This window comes from Danio aesculapii, chromosome 1, assembly GCF_903798145.1.
Source record: "Danio aesculapii chromosome 1, fDanAes4.1, whole genome shotgun sequence".
Lineage (NCBI taxonomy): Eukaryota > Metazoa > Chordata > Actinopteri > Cypriniformes > Danionidae > Danio > Danio aesculapii.
Window position 1 is genome coordinate 43284444 of NC_079435.1, and position 19684 is coordinate 43304127.

The 19684-nt window shown below is 36.3% G+C and overlaps 1 protein-coding gene across 1 annotated transcript in view; it reads left to right on the plus strand.

The window, feature by feature from the left end:
• si:ch211-197n1.2 (EF-hand calcium-binding domain-containing protein 6) overlaps positions 1 to 19684 on the plus strand; it is a 74455-nt gene that overhangs the window by 1110 nt on the left and 53661 nt on the right. The window contains exons 2-9 of the mRNA XM_056460870.1: positions 738 to 832; positions 4965 to 5065; positions 5142 to 5219; positions 5328 to 5471; positions 9547 to 9684; positions 9815 to 9948; positions 11545 to 11690; positions 15980 to 16176. Coding sequence (XP_056316845.1) covers positions 738 to 832; positions 4965 to 5065; positions 5142 to 5219; positions 5328 to 5471; positions 9547 to 9684; positions 9815 to 9948; positions 11545 to 11690; positions 15980 to 16176 — 1033 coding nt within the window. The remainder of the gene's footprint in view (positions 1 to 737; positions 833 to 4964; positions 5066 to 5141; positions 5220 to 5327; positions 5472 to 9546; positions 9685 to 9814; positions 9949 to 11544; positions 11691 to 15979; positions 16177 to 19684) is intronic.

Sequence of the window (19684 nt, forward strand, 5' to 3'; positions counted from 1 at the left end):
CACTTGCCTGTTATCAAGTGCTGTTCAGGTCCAAATAAATTGATTCGGGTGTGTTTGGTCAGGGTTAGAGCTGAACTATACAGGAAGGTAAATCTCCAGGAACAGGGCTGAGCACCCCTGCTCCAAAGGAACCAGCTATTATTGTAATTAGAATAATTTCGTTATTATTCATCATTATTCACTTGTTAGTCCACTCGAGGGCGCTGTCTTCTCATGCGATGAATTGTCTAGAAGTCAGCGAATCACTCTGTGATCGTCAAAAAAAAAACCCTCATTTTATAAATACTGCATTAATAGAAGCAGTATCTGAAACGTTTATGGGTATTTACATTATATTTGCATTGTAATGAGTTCATGAAAACTACGAAATATTGAAAATGTGTGATAGTTCACCCAAATATGAAAATTATGTAATTGTCTACTCATCCTCCACGTCCAAACCTGTTTGAGTTTCTTTCTTCTGTTAAACACAAAGGCTTAAACACAAAAATAATTAATAAAAAAAGAATTTTGGATAATATCTATACATTTTGTTTCTACTATGCGTGCCAGTTTTCCCCTTAAGTTTAAAACCACTTGAATGTGAGTGTTTCAATTCATCTTTATTTATATAGCGCTACAATGTAGATTGTGTCAAAGCAGCTTAACATATGTAATGGTGAGGACATTTTTATTTTTGGAGTAATCTATACCTTTAAATGCAGTAACTAATAGTAAACTAAATTTGTTTGATACAGGTCACAGGGCGGCTTCAGAGAATCGCTCTATAAGTAGAGTTTCCCATTCAACATACTCCAGCATTGGGCCATGGAAGACAGATCAGACTGATCAGGTAGTGCACACATTTAACACATGAATTATACACTCAAAAATAAATAGATAGATAGATAGATAGATAGATAGATAGATAGATAGATAGATAGATAGATAGATAGATAGATAAATAGATAGATAGATAGATAGATAGATAGATAGATAGATAGATAGATAGATAGATAGATAGATAGATAGATAGATAGATAGATAGATAGATTTTTTTTTTTAAACTTGTTCAAACTAAAATGAGCTGAACCAACTCCATTCTTGATATTTCATTGGGACAACTTAATTTTTTATGTTCAATCCAAATACATTTGTTAAAAGTGTTAACTTAATCGATTTGTGTCAGGACAACATGAATGAATTGTGTGGAACCCTGCATTTTTTACAGTGTATCTTGATAACTATATTTTAAAAGTGTTATGGATTTAAATACTCCAATAATAACTGAGCACTAAACCATATTACTGAAGCATTATGTCACATTGAAAACTGATGTAATGCCTGACTTTTGCAAACGACATTTGTCATTTTAAATTATAATAATACACAGAAATAGTACACAAAATAAATCAGTATAACAGCAAATAATGAGTTGGCTTCTGTGATTTAAGCCCAATATGTAATTTATTTCTAAAATATTGGCCATCACCATCAACAAGGGTAGTGTGTAAAGGAATCACCTCAGTGGTATAGTCTTGTTAAAGGTTGTTCACGTTCTGAGCTCAAAATAAAAAGGTTAACTGACAGTGCTGTGTCCAACCTGTTTATTCTGCCAGATTGCTGACAACAGAGAAACACAGGGTTGTGCGGCGTATGGGACACGAGTGCTCTCCTAGCTTCAGTTGCCAATGTACAGCAATCATTACAATATGCTTTGTACTTTCATAGACTTAAATAAAATATTGCTTTAGGCAAATTATTTATTTTTATTGGCTCAAGTGAACAAATTTAGACGTGAAACCATTACTCTTTTTTTTTAATTGAATGAATCATCATTTTATGGGAAATGTTGTTTGAATTAAAGCTTTATCTTCTTGTTTACAACACGCGAATTTAAATGTATTGACCTTCTTCAACAAGACAGATATGCTTTGTACCAGGTTATATAAAATTGTTCTCATGGAGAGGAAAATATTAAGGCAAAATATTTATTTTTCATTGGGTCAAGTGATAAAAATTAGATGTGAACCATTACCCTATTTCTTTTTTAATTGGATGAATTAATTTTTTCCAGTGAAGTACAATTTACATTTCAAAATATACATAAAACACTATGAAGAAAAGTCTTGCATATTAACATACATTGGGCTACATTTTTACAGACTTTGCTTAATAGTGTATAGTGTATAGCAGCATTCACAATTTAATATATATTTTGATAAAGTGTGGTCATTCTGGAAACATTCATTGAACTTTTGAACTTGAATCTAACTTCAAACATTCCCTACAAACCAAAATAAATGTTATAAATTCAAATATTTTGTTGATTAGATTATTTTAATTACAGTAAATCATAAAACATTAGATGTTTTAGAGCCACTGTGCACAAGTCTGCATAGGTCTCCATGCAAAGTCTGATTCCACAGGGCATCATTCTGAGTGCAGTGCATTAACACAGGCATATTCTCAAGTATCCCCGAGTGCTTTCCTCTCAATGACAGGGCTGCTGGCCTGCGTTCCTCCTTTTGACATCAAAGCCTGGCATTATCCCATTGAGAGAGTGAGCTATGTACAATAAAACACAAGAACTGATAAAATCTCAGCTGCAGCTCAGCGCTTAACACCAATGTAAAACCCAGGAGAGATATTAGCAACGAGAGATAAAGAGGAAGAGAAGGAGGGAGCGCATGTGCAAATGGGTGTGTGTGAGAGAGCGAAAGTCCAGCAAATCTGCAGGTGTCTGTCTTCTGGAGGGGGTGCTGTGTGTGATTAACCCTGCCAGTCTTATCCCTGGGGTCCGACTGAACCCGGCGCACAGGCCCCTCGACTCCGCCTGGTCACGAGAGCTGCCTTAGTCACACAGTGGGGGTACAGACACACACTCGCGCTCACACACCCCTCACAAGAGTCAGAATGGGTAAATGGATAAACACACAACCCCTCAATTCCAGCCCGCTCACAAAAGAAGCTTGAAATGCTGTCACTCATCATATTTAATACATTCAGTGCTTAAAATCTTTCCGTTAGAGCAGTTTGGAAATGAATCTGCACGCTGCTTAAATTCTGCATGCAGATACAATCTCAGATATTACAAGTTTATTGGCATTAAAGAGATTGTTCACCCAAAACTAAACATTTTTGTCATCATTTACTCACCCGTCACTTGTTTATAATCTATTTGACTTACTGTTGAAGATATTTTGAAGAATGCTGAAAACCTGTAACCATTGACTTCCATAGCATTTGTTTTTCCTACTATAGAAGTCATTGCCAGTTTTCAGCTTTCTTCGAAATATCTTCTTTTGTGTTCAACAGAATCAGAGGTTTGAAATCACACAAGGGTGCCCTTTGATCTTTTTTTTGTCACATATGGTGAAAAATATGGTGGAAAATAGGGAACAATTTCTGATTCTCTAAAAGAAACTTGTTTATTAATCTGTTCCGTCATTTGTTTAAATTTTAATTGACTAATAAAAATCAAACAGAAGTGTGAGGATTAATACTTATAGTTCATTATAATCATCAACTCCAGAACCAATTTCTTTGTTTATGATATTTAATTTGCAGTAATGTGTATGATGTACATTCCCAGTGATGGGTTGCAGCTGGAAGGGCATTCGCTGCGTAAAACATATGCTGGATAAGTTGGCGGTTCATTCTGCTGTGGCGACCCCTGATTAATAAAGGGACTAAGCCGAAAAGAAAATGGATGACTGAATGAATGTATAATGTACAGAAAATGTACATTATTTTAGAAAACTAAAATTCAAGTTGCGACATAAAAGCAGCAATGATTAAAGGACATTTGATCTTTCAGTTCATATTCACATAAAAATATATCATATTTTCAATGATTTCCTCACACTCTAGCTATTCGGACTAATACAGATATAATATTCTGACAGTGCTTTGCAATAGCATGAATGGTGACCGAGCTCCAAAAAGCACATCCATTCATCATTCAAGTCATCTACCAAACTTGCACTGGCTGATCTTATAATTTGTTTTGTCTCGATATTCAGTTTGTATTTAGATTTAGAATCCAGCTTCCATTATATCTATGCCACTAATCATAACCTTACTCTCATGACAGTTATTTAAAGTCTTAAATAATTATCTTATTAAAAACCCAATGCTTAATTTCCGTAGGCATTAATTAACTGTTGTACTGAATGACTTTTGTTGTTTAAAACTCCGGACCCATTCACTACCATTACAAACCTGGTACAGTAGGTTATATTCTTTAATATGACAGATTGTGTACATCTGAAAGAAAAAAGTTATATACATCTACAATGACTCAAGGGCTCAGTTTTGGGTGAACTATTCCTTTAAGAGGAACACAAATATTGTATTTTTGTGTATTTTGCTTTGAAGCATTTACGTTTAACATCTTATATACAGTTGAAGTCAGAATTATTAGCCCCCCGATTTTTTTTTCTCTTTTTTGAACATTTCCTAAATGATGTTTAACAGAGCAAGGAAATTTTCACAGTAAGTCTTATTTGTTTTATTTCAACTAGAATAAAAGCAGTTTTAATAAATAAAATAAAAAAATTTAAGGTCAAAATTGTTAGCCCCTTTAAGCAATATTTTTCCGATAGTCTACAGAACAAACCATCGTTACACAGTAACTTGCCTAATTACCCTAACCTGCCTAGTTAGCCTAATTAACCTAGTTAAGCCTTTAAATGTCACTTTAAGCTGTATAGAAGTGTCTTGAAAAATATCTAGTAAAATATTATTTACTTTCATCATGGCAAAGATAAAATAAATGAGTTATTAGAAATGAGTTATTAAAAATATTATGTTTAGAAATGTGTTGGAAAAATCTTCTCTTAGTCAAACAGAAATTGGCGAAAAAATAAACAGGGGGCTAATAATTCTGACTTCAACTGTATAAAGTTTTACTGTTTTTTCCTGTTTTGTTTTGTTAACTCATTTTACCAATATACCAATTTTATTTTTATTTTCTTTTAAAGCTGGAAGATGAGTTGAAGGAGCACATTCAAACTACAGGAGCTTTGGCTCTCAAAATCCTGTTCAAGAACAACCACCCCGATGGCAAGCCTTTGGCGAACAGGTACAGTAAAAACACTGTTTTGTATTGTAAATATAGAAAATATTCTTCATTTTCTTATGGTCTGTTCTTTTCCTAGATCTGTTTTACTAGAGATCCTTACAAAGTTCCTGAGGCGGCCTCTCACAGCTAAGCATATCAAGAATCTTCTGTTCCGGTAGCTTTGTTATCCTAAACATGATGTTTTTATACATGCTAACTGTCAAATTATTAGAATTCACAGACCTATCTAAATAAAAACCCTTGTCTTGCTTTGTCTGTGCAGTCTACACCTCTATGACCGAGTGCTTATTAGTTTTGAAGAGTTTTATGGTGCCTTGAAAGACCCAGACTCCAATAAAAGTAACCCTGCAGGTCCGCTCACAATTCCTCAGACGCTGGCCCTGCTGAGAGGACCAGCACGCAGCAGGTGAGATCTCCACAGTCCAGACACACCACAGCGTTCATGCTGGAGAGAATGTTCAAGTTCACTAAAGAGAAAACTGTAAAAAAAAAATCAGTTAATTCGTTTCTGTTAATCTTCTATTTATGTACAGTTGTGAATTGCATTATGGGACCTTGATTTGTGCTCTGTCAACTTTGGATGTTGAAAATTTAACTCTACAGTTCAACAAAGTGACTTTTATTGTCATTTTAAGTAGTTTGAAATAATATAATGTATCAGAAATAATATAGAGAGGTAATAGGCAGCAAAAACCCAGGCAAAAAATCACTTTAATCTATTAAAAGTGTTTCGAACTTTTCAAGGTTAAAATTTGCTAGAAGAAAGATTATAAGATGTCTTATAATAAAAATCAAAAGCATAAAAAATTGGGATAAATAAAAACATGAATCACAAAATACGGAAAACAGCCAATTTACGGATGTTTTTTTATAGTGTATATTGAATATAATGTTCTGTTTTGGAAAGTAGAAATCAAAAACAGATAATTTAATGAACATGTTGTAGCAATAATGTTAAGTTGTAGTAGTAATAATAATAATAATTCATTAATTCATTCATTTTCTTTTCGGCTTAGTCCCTTTATTAATCTGGGGTCGCCACAGCAAAATGAACCGCCAACTTATCCAGCATTTGTTTTTATGCAGCGCATGCCCTTCCAGCTGTAACCCATCACTGGGAAACACAATCACACTCATTAACACACACATACACTACAGACAATTTAGTCTACCCAATTCACCTGTACCGCATGTCTTTGGACTGTGGGGGAAACCGGAGCACCCGGAGGAAACCCATGCGAACGCAGGGAGAACATGCAAACTCCACACAGAAACGCCAACTGACCCAGCCGAGGCTCGAACCAGCGACCTTCTTGCTGTAAGGCGACAGCACTACCTACTGCGCCACTGCGTCGCCCATAATAATAATAATGCACTTAAAATAATAATAATAATAGCATAGATGTATAAATATAGATGCCACAATTGACTGCTGATTTGATTTATTTGTTCAAATGTCCGATTCATTCTAAAGAAAGGGTCATGAACAAGGGTCAGTTCACTGTTCTTTGCTCAATCAATTCTAGCTTAGTTTTGATTGGAACTACTTAATACACTGTCTATAATATGTAAATTACTTTCTTGTTTATTGAACGCATGGATATTTATCAGGCTTGCTTGCATTGGTGTTGATAAATATCAGCACGGCATTATCTCTAACAAGAGGCTGCTGCTGGTATTTGAAACAAAAAAATGCATAAAGGCATCTTTTGAGACTGATTTGATTTGGTGATGAAAGATTCTAAGGATTACAGCAAAGTCCCAAATACTGATCATTTTTTATTTGAAATATATGTTCTTTACATCATTTATCATTCTGTCTTACCCATATGATGTTTTTTATCATTTATATGACAACACTGTTTAGTATGATCGCTTATTCTAAAATAAATAAATAGAATGATGATGGAACATTATTTGAAACATGAAACACATTTGCATTGAATACACTGTTAAAAACTTTCTCTAGAATCTACAGTAACTTACTGGCAGCAGTTTGCTAGTAACTTACTGTAAATCAGTTTCAGCAAAAACACTGTATTTACATTCATTTACCTTGCTGGATATGTATTTACAGAATTTTATGTATATTTTTACTGTAAAATATACAGTAATTTCATAATGCAACTTTAAAGTACAGTAACATACTGCACAACTGTTCTATAGTAAAATAAAGTTCATATTACAGTTAAATACTGCATAATCTACAAAAATAGTTAACAGTGTATGCTTTCTATGTGTATAAAATCACGTTTGTGAATTTAATTTGATCCAGACAACAACATTTTGTCTTTTTTGAAGTACAAGTTAACTCACAAACAATACTCTAGAAAGAGATGACGATTCAGGAAGAGAATGTGAACCGCTCAAAATTCACCAGCAGGGAGTGAGAGAGCAGCTCAGAGTGCGTCTTGTGCTCAAATAAGACAGAAAGCAAAAGGATGATCAGCAAAGAAGCTTAGCGACCCCTCTGTTTCTCCATCTCTGTACCACTGCTACTATTGTACCCGAACTGTTTAAAGCACCAGTGCGATACAATGAGGTTGAAGAGAGAGTGTGAAAGCTCGGTTGGTGTGTGTGTGTGTTGTGGCGATTGCGTAAGACCTGGTCAGACCAAGACACACTCCAGCCGTGAGCAAAAAAATGAAATCTCTGTGACTAATCGCACACATTTTCCCTCTCTTTCTTACAGACACATTGACTATGAGTGTCCAAGTGAGAGATGGGAAAGATAGGATGAGAGATAGGAAAAAAAGACTGAATAAAAAGACAGCAAGTGGGGGATAAAGATGAAAGAGCGACAGGATAATGAGAGAAAAGTGGCAGACATTAAAAATATGTGCAAAAAGCAGATTTATGGGTTCAAAAGGGTTCAAAAGAGATGAATGGACAGAGTATAAAGATAATCATGTATTATTGACAATGTGTGCGTGTGTGTGTGTGTGCGTGCGTGTTTGTATAATGCGATTTTCAATATGTAAGTATTTTGAATGTTTAATCATACCATTGTCAAAATTGAAAATGCCTTTTTAAAAGTTTGGAATGGATGGATTTTATGAATTATTTTTTAATTACTTAATGAAACAGGGCACATAGAATATTTATGATTTAATCTTTTTTTCGTTCTTTATAAATTATATATATATATATATATATATACTACCTGACAAAAGTCTTGTCGTCAATCCCAGTTGTAAGAGCAAAAATTAATAACTTGACTTCTAGTTGATCATTTGGAAAAGTGGCAGAAGGTAGATTTTTTTTTTCCGATGAATATTCTGTTGAACTGCTTCCCAATCATTACAAACACTGCAAAAGATCTATTGGAACCTGCATGGACCCAAGTCTCTCACAGAAATCTATCAAGTTTGGTGAAGGGTTTGGGGTTAAATTGAGTATGGGCGTATGTGAGAGATCTGCAGAGTGGATGGCAACATCAACAGCCTGAGGTATCAAGACATTTGTCCTGCTCATTACGTTACAAACCACAAGAGAGGGCAAATTCATCAACAGGATAGCCATCCTTCTTATACTTCAGTCTCCACATCAAAGTTCCTGAAAGCAAAGAAGGTCAAGGTGCTCCAGCATTGGCCAGCCCAGTCACCAGACATGAACATTATTGAGCATATCTGGGGTAAGACGGAGGAGGAGGCATTAAAGATGAATCCAAAGAATCCTGATGAACTCCAGCAAGGATGCTTTCTTTGCCATTCCAGATGACTTTATTAATAAGTTATCTGAGTCATTGCAGAGATGTATGGATGCAGTCCTCCAAGTTTACATTTACATTTAATCATTTAGCAGACCCTTTTTTAGCAGATAAGAAGGAGCAAAGCCAGAGGTCGCTTTGTAAGCAAACATCAGAGCTTTGAATTTGATGCGAGCAGCAACTGGCAGCCAGTGCAAACGGGTGAGTAGCGGAGTGACATGTGCTCTTTTGGGTTCATCAAAGACCACTCGTGCTGCTGCATTCTGAAGCAGCTGAAGAGGTTTGATAGAATTAGCTGGAAGCCCGGCTAAGTTCATGGGAGTCGTACACAATATTAATTCTTTTTCCACTGCACCATGACTTTATACTCTATACTGTACATTATTTCTGTTAGGTGACAAAACTTCAACTAAAAGTCAAGTAATTTTTTGTTGCTCTTAAAACTTAGATTTAGAACTTAGACTTTTGTCAGGTAGTTATTTTTTTATTTATCAGAGAATCCTGAAAGTATATAATAGTTTCTACAAAAATCTGTGCAGCACTGGTAATAATACATTTATTTATTTCTGAGAGCCAGATAAAGGATTTTTTAAATCATACCCCTATCACAGGAATAAATGACTACACTTATTTAAATATTTTACAGTATTAATAAATATTAAAACATTTCAAAATATTACTGTTTTTAGTGTACTGTAAATATTTGAATATAAAAATACCCATTAAAAAAGCTTCTAATTGCCTGATTGTGAATTGATTTCATTCACTTTAGATTTCTGGAGAGCGTAGAGACTTTGTGCAAGTCAGACAATCTCACTGAAAGCTGGATTTCTGCCCCAGAGTTCCGGAATATTCTCAACCAACTCAAACTTCACATGAAAGACCCTGACTTTGATAAGTTATGGAAAAGGTTTGACTTTATTTATTTGTGTTATTTACATATTGAATCATGTGAAATATACCATCACATCAGTATAAAGTATTTTGAAATAGATTTGTTTTTATAAAAACAATGAAATGATTAATATTTTTTAAAACAGGCTAGATGCGGATGGACTTGGAGCTGTTAAACAGACTATTTTCCTGAAGGAATTGGGACTAACTAAAAGAAATGAACCAAAAAATGACAACAACTACCATACTTCCAATACATTTAAAGCGGAGGACTCAAAAGGTAAAGGTATATGTTAGCTAATTATAGTGCTGGATGTCAGTTGTTAGCTACTAAAATATTTGGTCACATTTTATTTTAATGGTCTGTTTGTTGAATTTAAGTTACATTGCAACTAATTCTCATTAGATTATAAGTAGTTAGGTTGACTGTTAGGTTGGTGTTAGGGTTAGTGTAAGTTGACATGTACTTGCAAAATTTCTTATAGTAAGTTAAATGTATGTTGAAGGAGCAGTATCAGCAGATATTAAGCAGACAGTCTGCTAATACTCAATTAAACCATCAAAATAAAGTGTTATCAAATATTTGTACAGACCCACTGTAGTGCCGTGACTTTTTTTATTATCCAATTTGTCAGTTTATAAAATATACTCTGCAGTAGCACAGTTTGTATAATCAGAATCTGAAATTGTATATGATCAAATCAGTAAAGATCAATAGGACTGGTTGTCTTCAAGGCAAGCACATGGAAGTGTTTTCAACTGCCTTTGGATACACTCTTTATGATGTGTAGTTAAGTAACAGTCACCCTATAGAGGGTGCTGTGGCCCTGTTTCTTAAAAAGGGCAGTTCACTCAAAATGAAAAGTTTCATCACCGTTTGCTCGCATATGAGTGGTTCTAAACTTTTAGCAATTTCTCTCTTCTGCTGACCATAAACAGATGTGCTGATGAATGCTGGTGGTGAAGGCATATGCATCCATATTAAAATCAATAAAGTCAATGTTTTTTCCAACATTCTTTAGTATATTTTCTTTTGCATTCAAAAGAAGAAATTCAAACATGTTAAAAACAAGTAGAAGTTGAGAAAACAACTTTCCCCCTTTTAATCTCCAAAAAAGACAGTTGCAGCTCATCCATAACGCTGCGGCCAGAATTCTGACCAGAACCAGAAAGTCAGAGCACATCACACCTGTCCTCAGGTCTTTACACTGGCTCCCAGTTACATTCAGAATAGATTTTAAAGTATAATTACTGGTCTATAAATCACTAAATGGTCTAGGAACTCAATACATTACAGATATGCTCACTGAATACAAACCTAACAGATCACTCAGATCTTTAGGATCAAATAAACTAGAAATTCCAAGAGTTCAGTCAAAGCAGGGTGAATCGGCTTTCAGCTACTACGCCCACTCACTGCTGGAATCAACTTCCAGAAATGATCAGATGTGCTCCAACATTAGGCACATTCATATCAACACATCACATCTATTTAGCTGTGGATTTATTGAATGAGCACTGTGCTACGTCCAACAGATCGCACTATTATGTTTTTCTCTTCTTTTTCATTCTTTTATAACACATTTTATCTGTTTTTATGCTTATTTATTTATTTATTTATTTATTACCATTCTTATTATTTGTTTTTATTTTTCTTATACTTGTTTCTTTTATTCCTGTTTATGTAAAGCACTTTGAATTGCCACTGTGTATGAAATGTGCTATTTAAATAAACTTGCCTTGCCTTGCTTAAAATAATAACACTTTGCTTGGTCTAATTGGAACCTATAACCAAAGATTAAAATAATCGGAGACCTGTCTGTAGAGATTTTGCATGATCATTTAATATATCCTTTTCTTTCATGTCCTTTTCCAGCAGCTCCTGGAAGGACACTGTCTAAAGCCGAAGAGGAGCGTCACACATCCATCGCCATTGAAACATGGCTGAAGGACAGATTTAGGGATGGAGCGCAGAGAATGAAGGCAGAGTTTGATAAACTAGATCCTGAAAACACAGGAAAGGTAGCAAACAGCATCAAATTTCTCGAACAAATTTCTTGTAGATAAATGATACTTATATTAAAGTATTAGGTCACCCAAAATGAAAACACTGTTATTAAATACTCACCCTAATGTCGTTTCAATCCCTTGAGGCTTTTGCTAATTTTTGCAGCACAAATTGACCTTCATGGCTGTTTAATTTGACAGGCGATCTAGCTAGGCATAATTCTGATATTGTTTGCCACAATCACTTTCCGCTATTTTGTTTGACAAGCATCATGGTAGAATATTATTGGTGATTGATATGAAAATGTGCTTGTATGGGAGGTGTAACGCATAGAGCAGGTTAGGAAAGGCAATTACACAATTACTTCCTTTCCTAAACCTGGAAAAGTATGTGGATATGTTTGTGTGTCAATCAATGGTGCCGTCACTCACTACTGCTGAACCAATTACTCAAAACGCAAGGACCTGAGAGTGGTAAGTTAATCTTTTCTATTTTGCATCAGGACAGCCATCATAACTTTAGTTTATGTAGATGTGACATGATAAAATGACCAGTGAACTACCTGAGGACTTCGACGATTAAAGGTGAGATGAGCTATCTTAAACTGCATAATGAGTTTCTCTGATAATATGGGTTAAGGCACTCTATTAAGGGCTGTCCGGTCCTTGTATGAACAGAGGAGGAGTTTGGTTTGCATTGCTGGTAATATGCTACAGGATATCCTCTCTGCTATTTGCTGATGATGTTCATTGGACATAGACCTTCAGCATGCAGTGGGACAGGTTGCTGCTGAGTGTGATGCGGCAGGGATGAGAATCAGCACCCCCAAGTCAGAGGCCATGGGGCTCCACTGGAAAAGGTGGCTTGAGAGTCCAGGTTGGAGTAGAGTCCTTACCCCAGGTTGAGGAGTTCAAGTATCTTGGGGTTTTGTTCACGAGTGAGATTAAAAGTGAGATTGAAACGTGAAATTGAAAGGATTGGTGGAGTGGCAGCAATAATGCGGTCGCCTACCTAGGGAGTTGTTCCATTGTTGTCCCACAATGGGGACCCAAAGAAGACCCAGGACATGCTGAAGTGACTACATCTCTCAGCTTGCCTGGGAACACTTCACATTCCCCCCTGGAAGAGCTGGAGGAAGTGTCTGGGCAAAGGGAAGTCTAGAGTTCCCTCCTAATGCCTCATTCAGACTAGCAGCGACTTTGTGGCTGCCTGTCGCTCTGGGTGGCGACCTGTTGCAAACGCATGTCTGTGTAGGTCTACAGCACGGAGAATATAACCAGACTCTGAGTGAGCTGAGAGATTACCTGAGCTCTACTGGTGCTCCTGTTGGCTGTCACTCAAGAAAGTAGCTCTTCATTTGCATAAAGTTGAAGGATTCTTAACTTTGTTGCCTCACTCGACATGCCTACCTGGTCGCCAATGGTCGCTCACACAGACAGAGGTCATCGGAAGTCCCTCACTCTCCGTTGAAATGAACGGTCGCTTGACGCTTTGTTGCTGTAAGTCGCTCGTGGTGGGAATGAGGCTTGTGATTGAAAGGCAGATCGGTGCAGTGGCAGCAATAATGCAGTCGCCTACCAAGGGAGATGTTCCAGGGTTGTCCCACAGTGGGGATCTGAGGAAAACCCAGGACATGCTGAAGGGACTATCTCTCTAAGCTTGCCTGGGAACACCTTGAGATCCCCCTGGAGGAGCTGGAGGTAGTTTCTGGCAGAAGGAAGTCTAGGGTTCCCTCCTAAGACTGCTACCCCTGTGACCCGGATCCGGATAAGCAGAAGAAAATGTATGAATGAATGTCTCTTATAATTTCATAGATGCATTATAGTTTTGTCTTGTTCGAGATAACACCGTTTGTTAATATATTAGAGGATCAGTGACTATGTAACATTTTAATTACTTTCAAATGATTCCGTCTTCCCATCGCTATATTTGTATGCTATAGCTTCAATCTTTTTTTTTTTCTTTTTCATTTAGAGTTACTCTCACATCCTGAATATAATAATTCCTTATATTTATATAGCGCTTTTCTGGACACTCAAAGCACTTTACACATTGGGGGGAATCTCTTCATCCACCACCAGCTGATTGGTGGAGAGGAGACAGAATCACGAAGCCAATTATTATATGAGGATGGTTAGGAGGCCATGATGGAAAGAGCCCAGTGAGCAAATTTGGCCAGGATACCAGGGGTAAAACCCTACTCTTTTCTCTACTCTACTCGAAGAACATGCTGGATATTTTAATGACCACAGAGAGTCAGGACCTCGGTTTTAGGGCCTCTGAAAGACGGCACTCACTGAGCAGTATAGTGTCCCCTTCACTTACTGGGGCGTTAGGACCTCGGTTTAAAGGCAGTATAGAGTCCCCATTAATATACTGGGGTGTTAGGACCCACACAGACTGCAGGTTGAACGCCCACTGCTGGCCTCACTAACACCACTTTCAGCCACAACCTAGCTTTCCCATGTGGTCTCCCTACCAGGTACTGACCGGGCACAGCCCTACTTAACTTCAGTGGGCGACAATGTGAGAGTTGCAGAGAGCTAGCTGCTGGCAATATATCCCCCGTATACATATTGCAATCCTTTTTGTCTGCTTCTGTCTGAAACCAGAGTGTGAATTTTCCATGAAATTATTCACTATTTCTTTGGGGATGGCACAAATTGATAGGGGAGTGCTATTAAAAGCTTATCGGAGATAGACAAGTGGTGTGAGGTTAATGAAGAGTCACTTAGGGTATTTTAGATTAATTAAGAGAGCTCTCTCTTCCTCCATTGACAGCAACGGTTCCAGGACGTTCAGTAGTCCAGGAAAGGAACCAAACAATGGCCCGTTTCTACTGAGTGGTACAGTACGAGTCGGTATGGGTCACCTTTATCAGACTTGCTTTTCCACTGCCAAAAGGCTACCAATGGTCTTTACTAACCTTTCTATGAAAATGATTCGATTATAACTGCAGATCAATGATAGGGGGAAATGGCCTACTGTAACGTCTGCAATTATATGAAATAAATAAATAAATAAATGCAACATATATGAACACATACAGCCCCTCACAGTCTCCGATATGTTACCAATTACAGAAAAACTACACACAGCATACATTTAGTTTATATTTGGGTTTCAAAATAACATGCAACATATAACCAAGTCAGTGCAAACCTCTTATCTGTATCTTTAATCTTCACCAGCACATGTAACCTCTGTTAGAGAGTAATTCCGAGTTCATAATAGTCCAAAAAGTGATGATAATAGTTAAACATGGCAGTTTGTTCATGTTTTGGGTTGCTGAAACAATAATTTCCTCCTTTGTTTTTCGCGCTTCACTATTGCGTTTATCCGTTTCTGAAAGGATGTAAAAAGCGCTTCAATAATCACACGCACGTTATTATCATCAAATATAGAAGTGTGGCAACCTCATGCGAGAAAGTGAAACAGCTTGCATTTTAGACAGCCTTGTAAAGAACTACGGGGCACAGGGTAGATTCTGCTTTTCTTTTTGGCTTTGTGGCTGTTCATCAAGACGACAAGGTTTGTTAAAGCTCAGGCCGACCATGGCTCAATGTTATATGTATATATTATTATGGTGTAATGTTTTAGCTGTGTATTTAAAAATGGCGGTTCCTTTGTTTTCATTCTCCTAGCTTGTGCACGAGCAAGTGGCGTATCTCTGTTAACCAATAGCATTCAGCTGCGCGTCTGTCTTCGCCTTTTTGCTAAACCCTTCCGAAAGGCAAGCCAAAAAGTGGTAAGGTACCTTTCGATAGTGCAAACCATACAGTACCACTCAGTGGAAACAGACCACAAGTGACTTCAGTGTTTAATCATACAAAGCTCCATGAACACTTTTATGACAAAAAAAAACATGACAATAAAATATGACAATGTTCACCATATGTATATGTATATATACCTGTATCAGGGTATACATTTACTAAGGGCAGGTTGACATATTGCCATTACAGTCAGCATCACAACACATAAGCCCCATAATACTTGTAGCAAATGCATAACCTAATCTGGTGCTTACAACATAGGCAAACAAAAGTTTACTTGGAGCTTAGTATGAGCATGTTTTACCACTAATGTCGCATTGAATGATTTGAAAAAGTTTTTGGACTCAAGACCATTGCTGTCTGGATGAGAGAGCTCTCAAATTTCATCTAAAATATCTTAATTTGTGTTGTGAAGATGAACAAAAGTCTCAGGGGATTAGAACAACATGAGGGTAAGTGTTGATTAACAGAATTTTTCAATTTTCGGTGAACTAACCCTTTAATGTATGTAAATGTCATGTTTGCAGGTGAGAGGTGCAGACTTTCTGCAGGTGTTGGGAAAGTTTGATCTACATTTGAAAAGAGAGCAGCTGGGTCTGTTTCTGTCTCGCTGTGGTCTGAAGATTAGAAAGGGCTGCGTGCAGTATTTGAACTTCTTGCGGACCTTCCAGGACAGAAGCTCAGACGGCATTACTCACAAGATCATCTACAACCCAAAACACCGGTCAGATTTACAACAGATTTAATTTTATTTATTCATATAGACCATCGATTCCTCCAGGGTTGATTAAATCACCTGCAGTTCACCAAAGTAGAATTGATTTTGCACACATCAGGAGCAATCACGCACACGAGTTTATGAATGTAGTAGCCAATCAGAGGCATTAGATTAGTCACCGTTGCCTGTTTACACTTGCAGTCTGTCATCATAAACAACATAGTCAGATTATGACATGATGTTTCACCAAACGCAAAAAAAAATGGTCGTGTGTTCCATTTATTGACATTAATAGTTATTATTGCATAATCTGGAGCTGTAATATACATTTTAGTTTTGATATTGCAGTCCTTAAGTTCGTTGTATTTCTTTCATAAATACTTTATGACTGGGGCAATACAGTGGCTCAGTGGTTAGCACTGTCGCCTCACAGCAAGAAGGTCGCTGGTTCGAGTCCCAGCTGGACCAGTTGGCATTTATGTGTAGAGTTTGCATGTTCTCCCCATGTTCGCATGGGTTTCCTTTGGGTGCTCCAGTTTCCCCCAGTCTAAAGACATGGTATAGGTGAATTGAATAAACTAAATTGGCCGTAGTGTATGAAAATGAGTGTGTATGGATGTTTCCCAGTACTGGGTTGCAGCTGGAAAGGCATCCTCTGTGTAAAACATATGCAGGATAAGTTGGCGGTTCACACTGCTGTAGCGACTCCTGATGAATAAAGGGATTAAACTAAAGAAAAATGAATGAATAATTGAATGAATGAATGAACTTTATGACTGTATCATTTCAACCCGATCTCTGCCTGCTAGGCCAAATGGTTGAGCATATTTTGAGTCACAATATTTTATTGAAAGGAGTACCTAACTTAACTAACTTAAATTACAGTTTTCTGACTTATTGAAACAAATGGTTACATTTTATTTCTTTACAGTTAAAATTAAAAAGGTAACAGTAAAATCTGCCTTTATTAAGGTAAAAATTGTACTGCAAATCAATGCCAGGGGCCAAATACTAATTAAAAAGCGGACGAAATTGAAATTCCTGAAAACAAATGACCTTTATTAAATCATATAGATTCATAGATATAAATTAATATTCTATATTCAGATGGATTAATATATACATTTGCCAGATGTAGTAGTCAAATATCTAGAAACCAGAATTTTGGATTCATTTTATGATGACATGATGACTGTATAACTGATTTAATGATAAAACAAAACTGGTAAACAGAATACTACTATAATTATAATTGCACTTTGAAATGGTGTATTTTCATTTTTGTAAAAGAAATGAATACATTTTTTCACCAGGAATGCTTAAATCAAATGTGACCGTAAAGACATTCACAGATTTACACATTTCAAATCTCTGTTCTATCCATTAAGCATTTTTCACTAAACATTTGAGATCATGTTTTAATTAAGGATAATACAATTAATCCACTAACAATTATCAGTACATCTGTTAACAATTATCAATCTTCCTTAAAAGTAATACATATACAGCTGTTCCTTTCAGTTTCTCAGTTCCTTTAAATGTTCACTAAAACACTGTGAATTGAGTTATATTTGTTAATGCTGAGATTATTCAGTGATTTAGAAGTATTTTTCATAATGATTGGTATCAAAATGGAAATTATTGTAAAACGTGACCAAATACTGCATTATGTCGAGTTTTTAACAATAATAATAACACTAAGGGCCCTTTCATACACTCAGCGCAATAAGGTGCAAGACATGTTAGGCGTGATGTATTGCTATTTACAGACAAACGCAACCCTAATTTACCTGTTTTGTGCCACGTTGTTTAAATAGCAAATAAATTTGCGCTACTTTGTAGACTCATGGGTGTGGCGGTCTAGCAAGGAGGAGTGTTGAGGCGCATTGTTGGCGCGTTGCTATTTTGAGGAACTAAAATATACTACGCAATTGACCAGCTAAAAAATCTCTAAAATCCAGCGCAGAGCATGTTAGTTGTGTGCCTTAAACACTTACACATTGCTAAATACACACAGGATGTACAGCAATACACAAATATCTTTACATATGAAAAAGAATTAAAGGAATAAAAAATTACAAAAATTATTATTTTCTACATAAATATAAAAAAACACTACTTCCATGCCACAGCTTGCTTTTGTATAATGTTATTATTATTAGCAGTATTATTTATATATTTTTTATAAAAACAAGCTTAGATGTGTCCACCTGTCGAGTTTTGGAGCATAGGATGTGTGTTTAGATATAATTCAGTTTTTTTTAACCACACTTCGTTATTATTGTTCATTTATTAGTTGGCTGGAAATTCTAACTGAATTTAGAAATAGTTTTGACGCAAATCTTTGCACTTAGCACACTAAATTAAATATGTAGACTGATGGTTGTCTTCAGTGGAGCTAGTTTCCACCGTTTCCATACTACACGAAAGTAAAGGAGTAAAGAGTAAAAGTGAAGAGAAATAGAAAGTAAAGAGGCAGAATGAAGGAGGCTAGTTCTTTATCCTCCTGCTGCAGATGGTCTGTAACCGTTTTCTCACTAGTGAAGAGTTCAGTTTTTCCACTTACAAAGTCCGCCATGTATATAGCAAATGCGCCATGGCGTGACACAACTGACTCTTAAAGGGAATGGGAGATGAGACTCTGAAAGGTTTAATGCACATTATGGTCAAAACACACCCATAATTCATTAAGAGAATAAGCACAATTCTCATACACCATTTGCCGCAGCGCAAACCGTATTTTTCCGTCCTTAAAATAGCAAAAGTGGATTTGGACATGCCCTTAATGCTTTTGCGCCATGCACTTTAGACTTTGCGCCTAGATCGGTAATATAGAGCCTTAAATGTTTTTACACACCAAATCATCATATTAGATCTATTTCTGAAGGATCACATGGGTTTCTATCTTGTGCTAAAGTGTATTTGAAGGATTGCAATAGAAACAAGTGAAGCAAATGCCAAGTTTGGAATAAAAATCCTTGCATTTACTCTTACTTGAGGTGGTTTTGTACTAAAGGCTCAGTGCAAATAACGGGAGATGGAAACGCAGTTTGTGGCAAATATTACACGCACATGACTGTCAGCCGCTCTAACAACTTGATGGAAACGCTCCTACAGTAATTCAAATTTAGGATTTTTTCTTCTTTTGAGAACTAGGAAACGATTTGCTTCACGTTAGAATGGAAACCCAGAGAAGTCTTGAGTATTGATGATGAAGATTCAAGTATAAAACATTATTATTTAAAGTCTACTTGAACCAGAAGTTGCTGAGACTTTGATTTCAGTATGTATAGATGTACTTTCAACTAAAAGTGAATTCTGAGTATGGGGCAGGACTTTTTTTGTGTGTGTGCATGATTCCCCCATAGCAAACTAACGGTAGGAGGAGCTTAGTTAAGAATATTGTGGCTGAAGTCGTCAAACTGACGTCATCAAAAGCAAATGATCAGAATTTGATTGAAGATTACCAAAACAATTTTTTTTCAATGGATTTACTTGCATTGATTAATTGTTC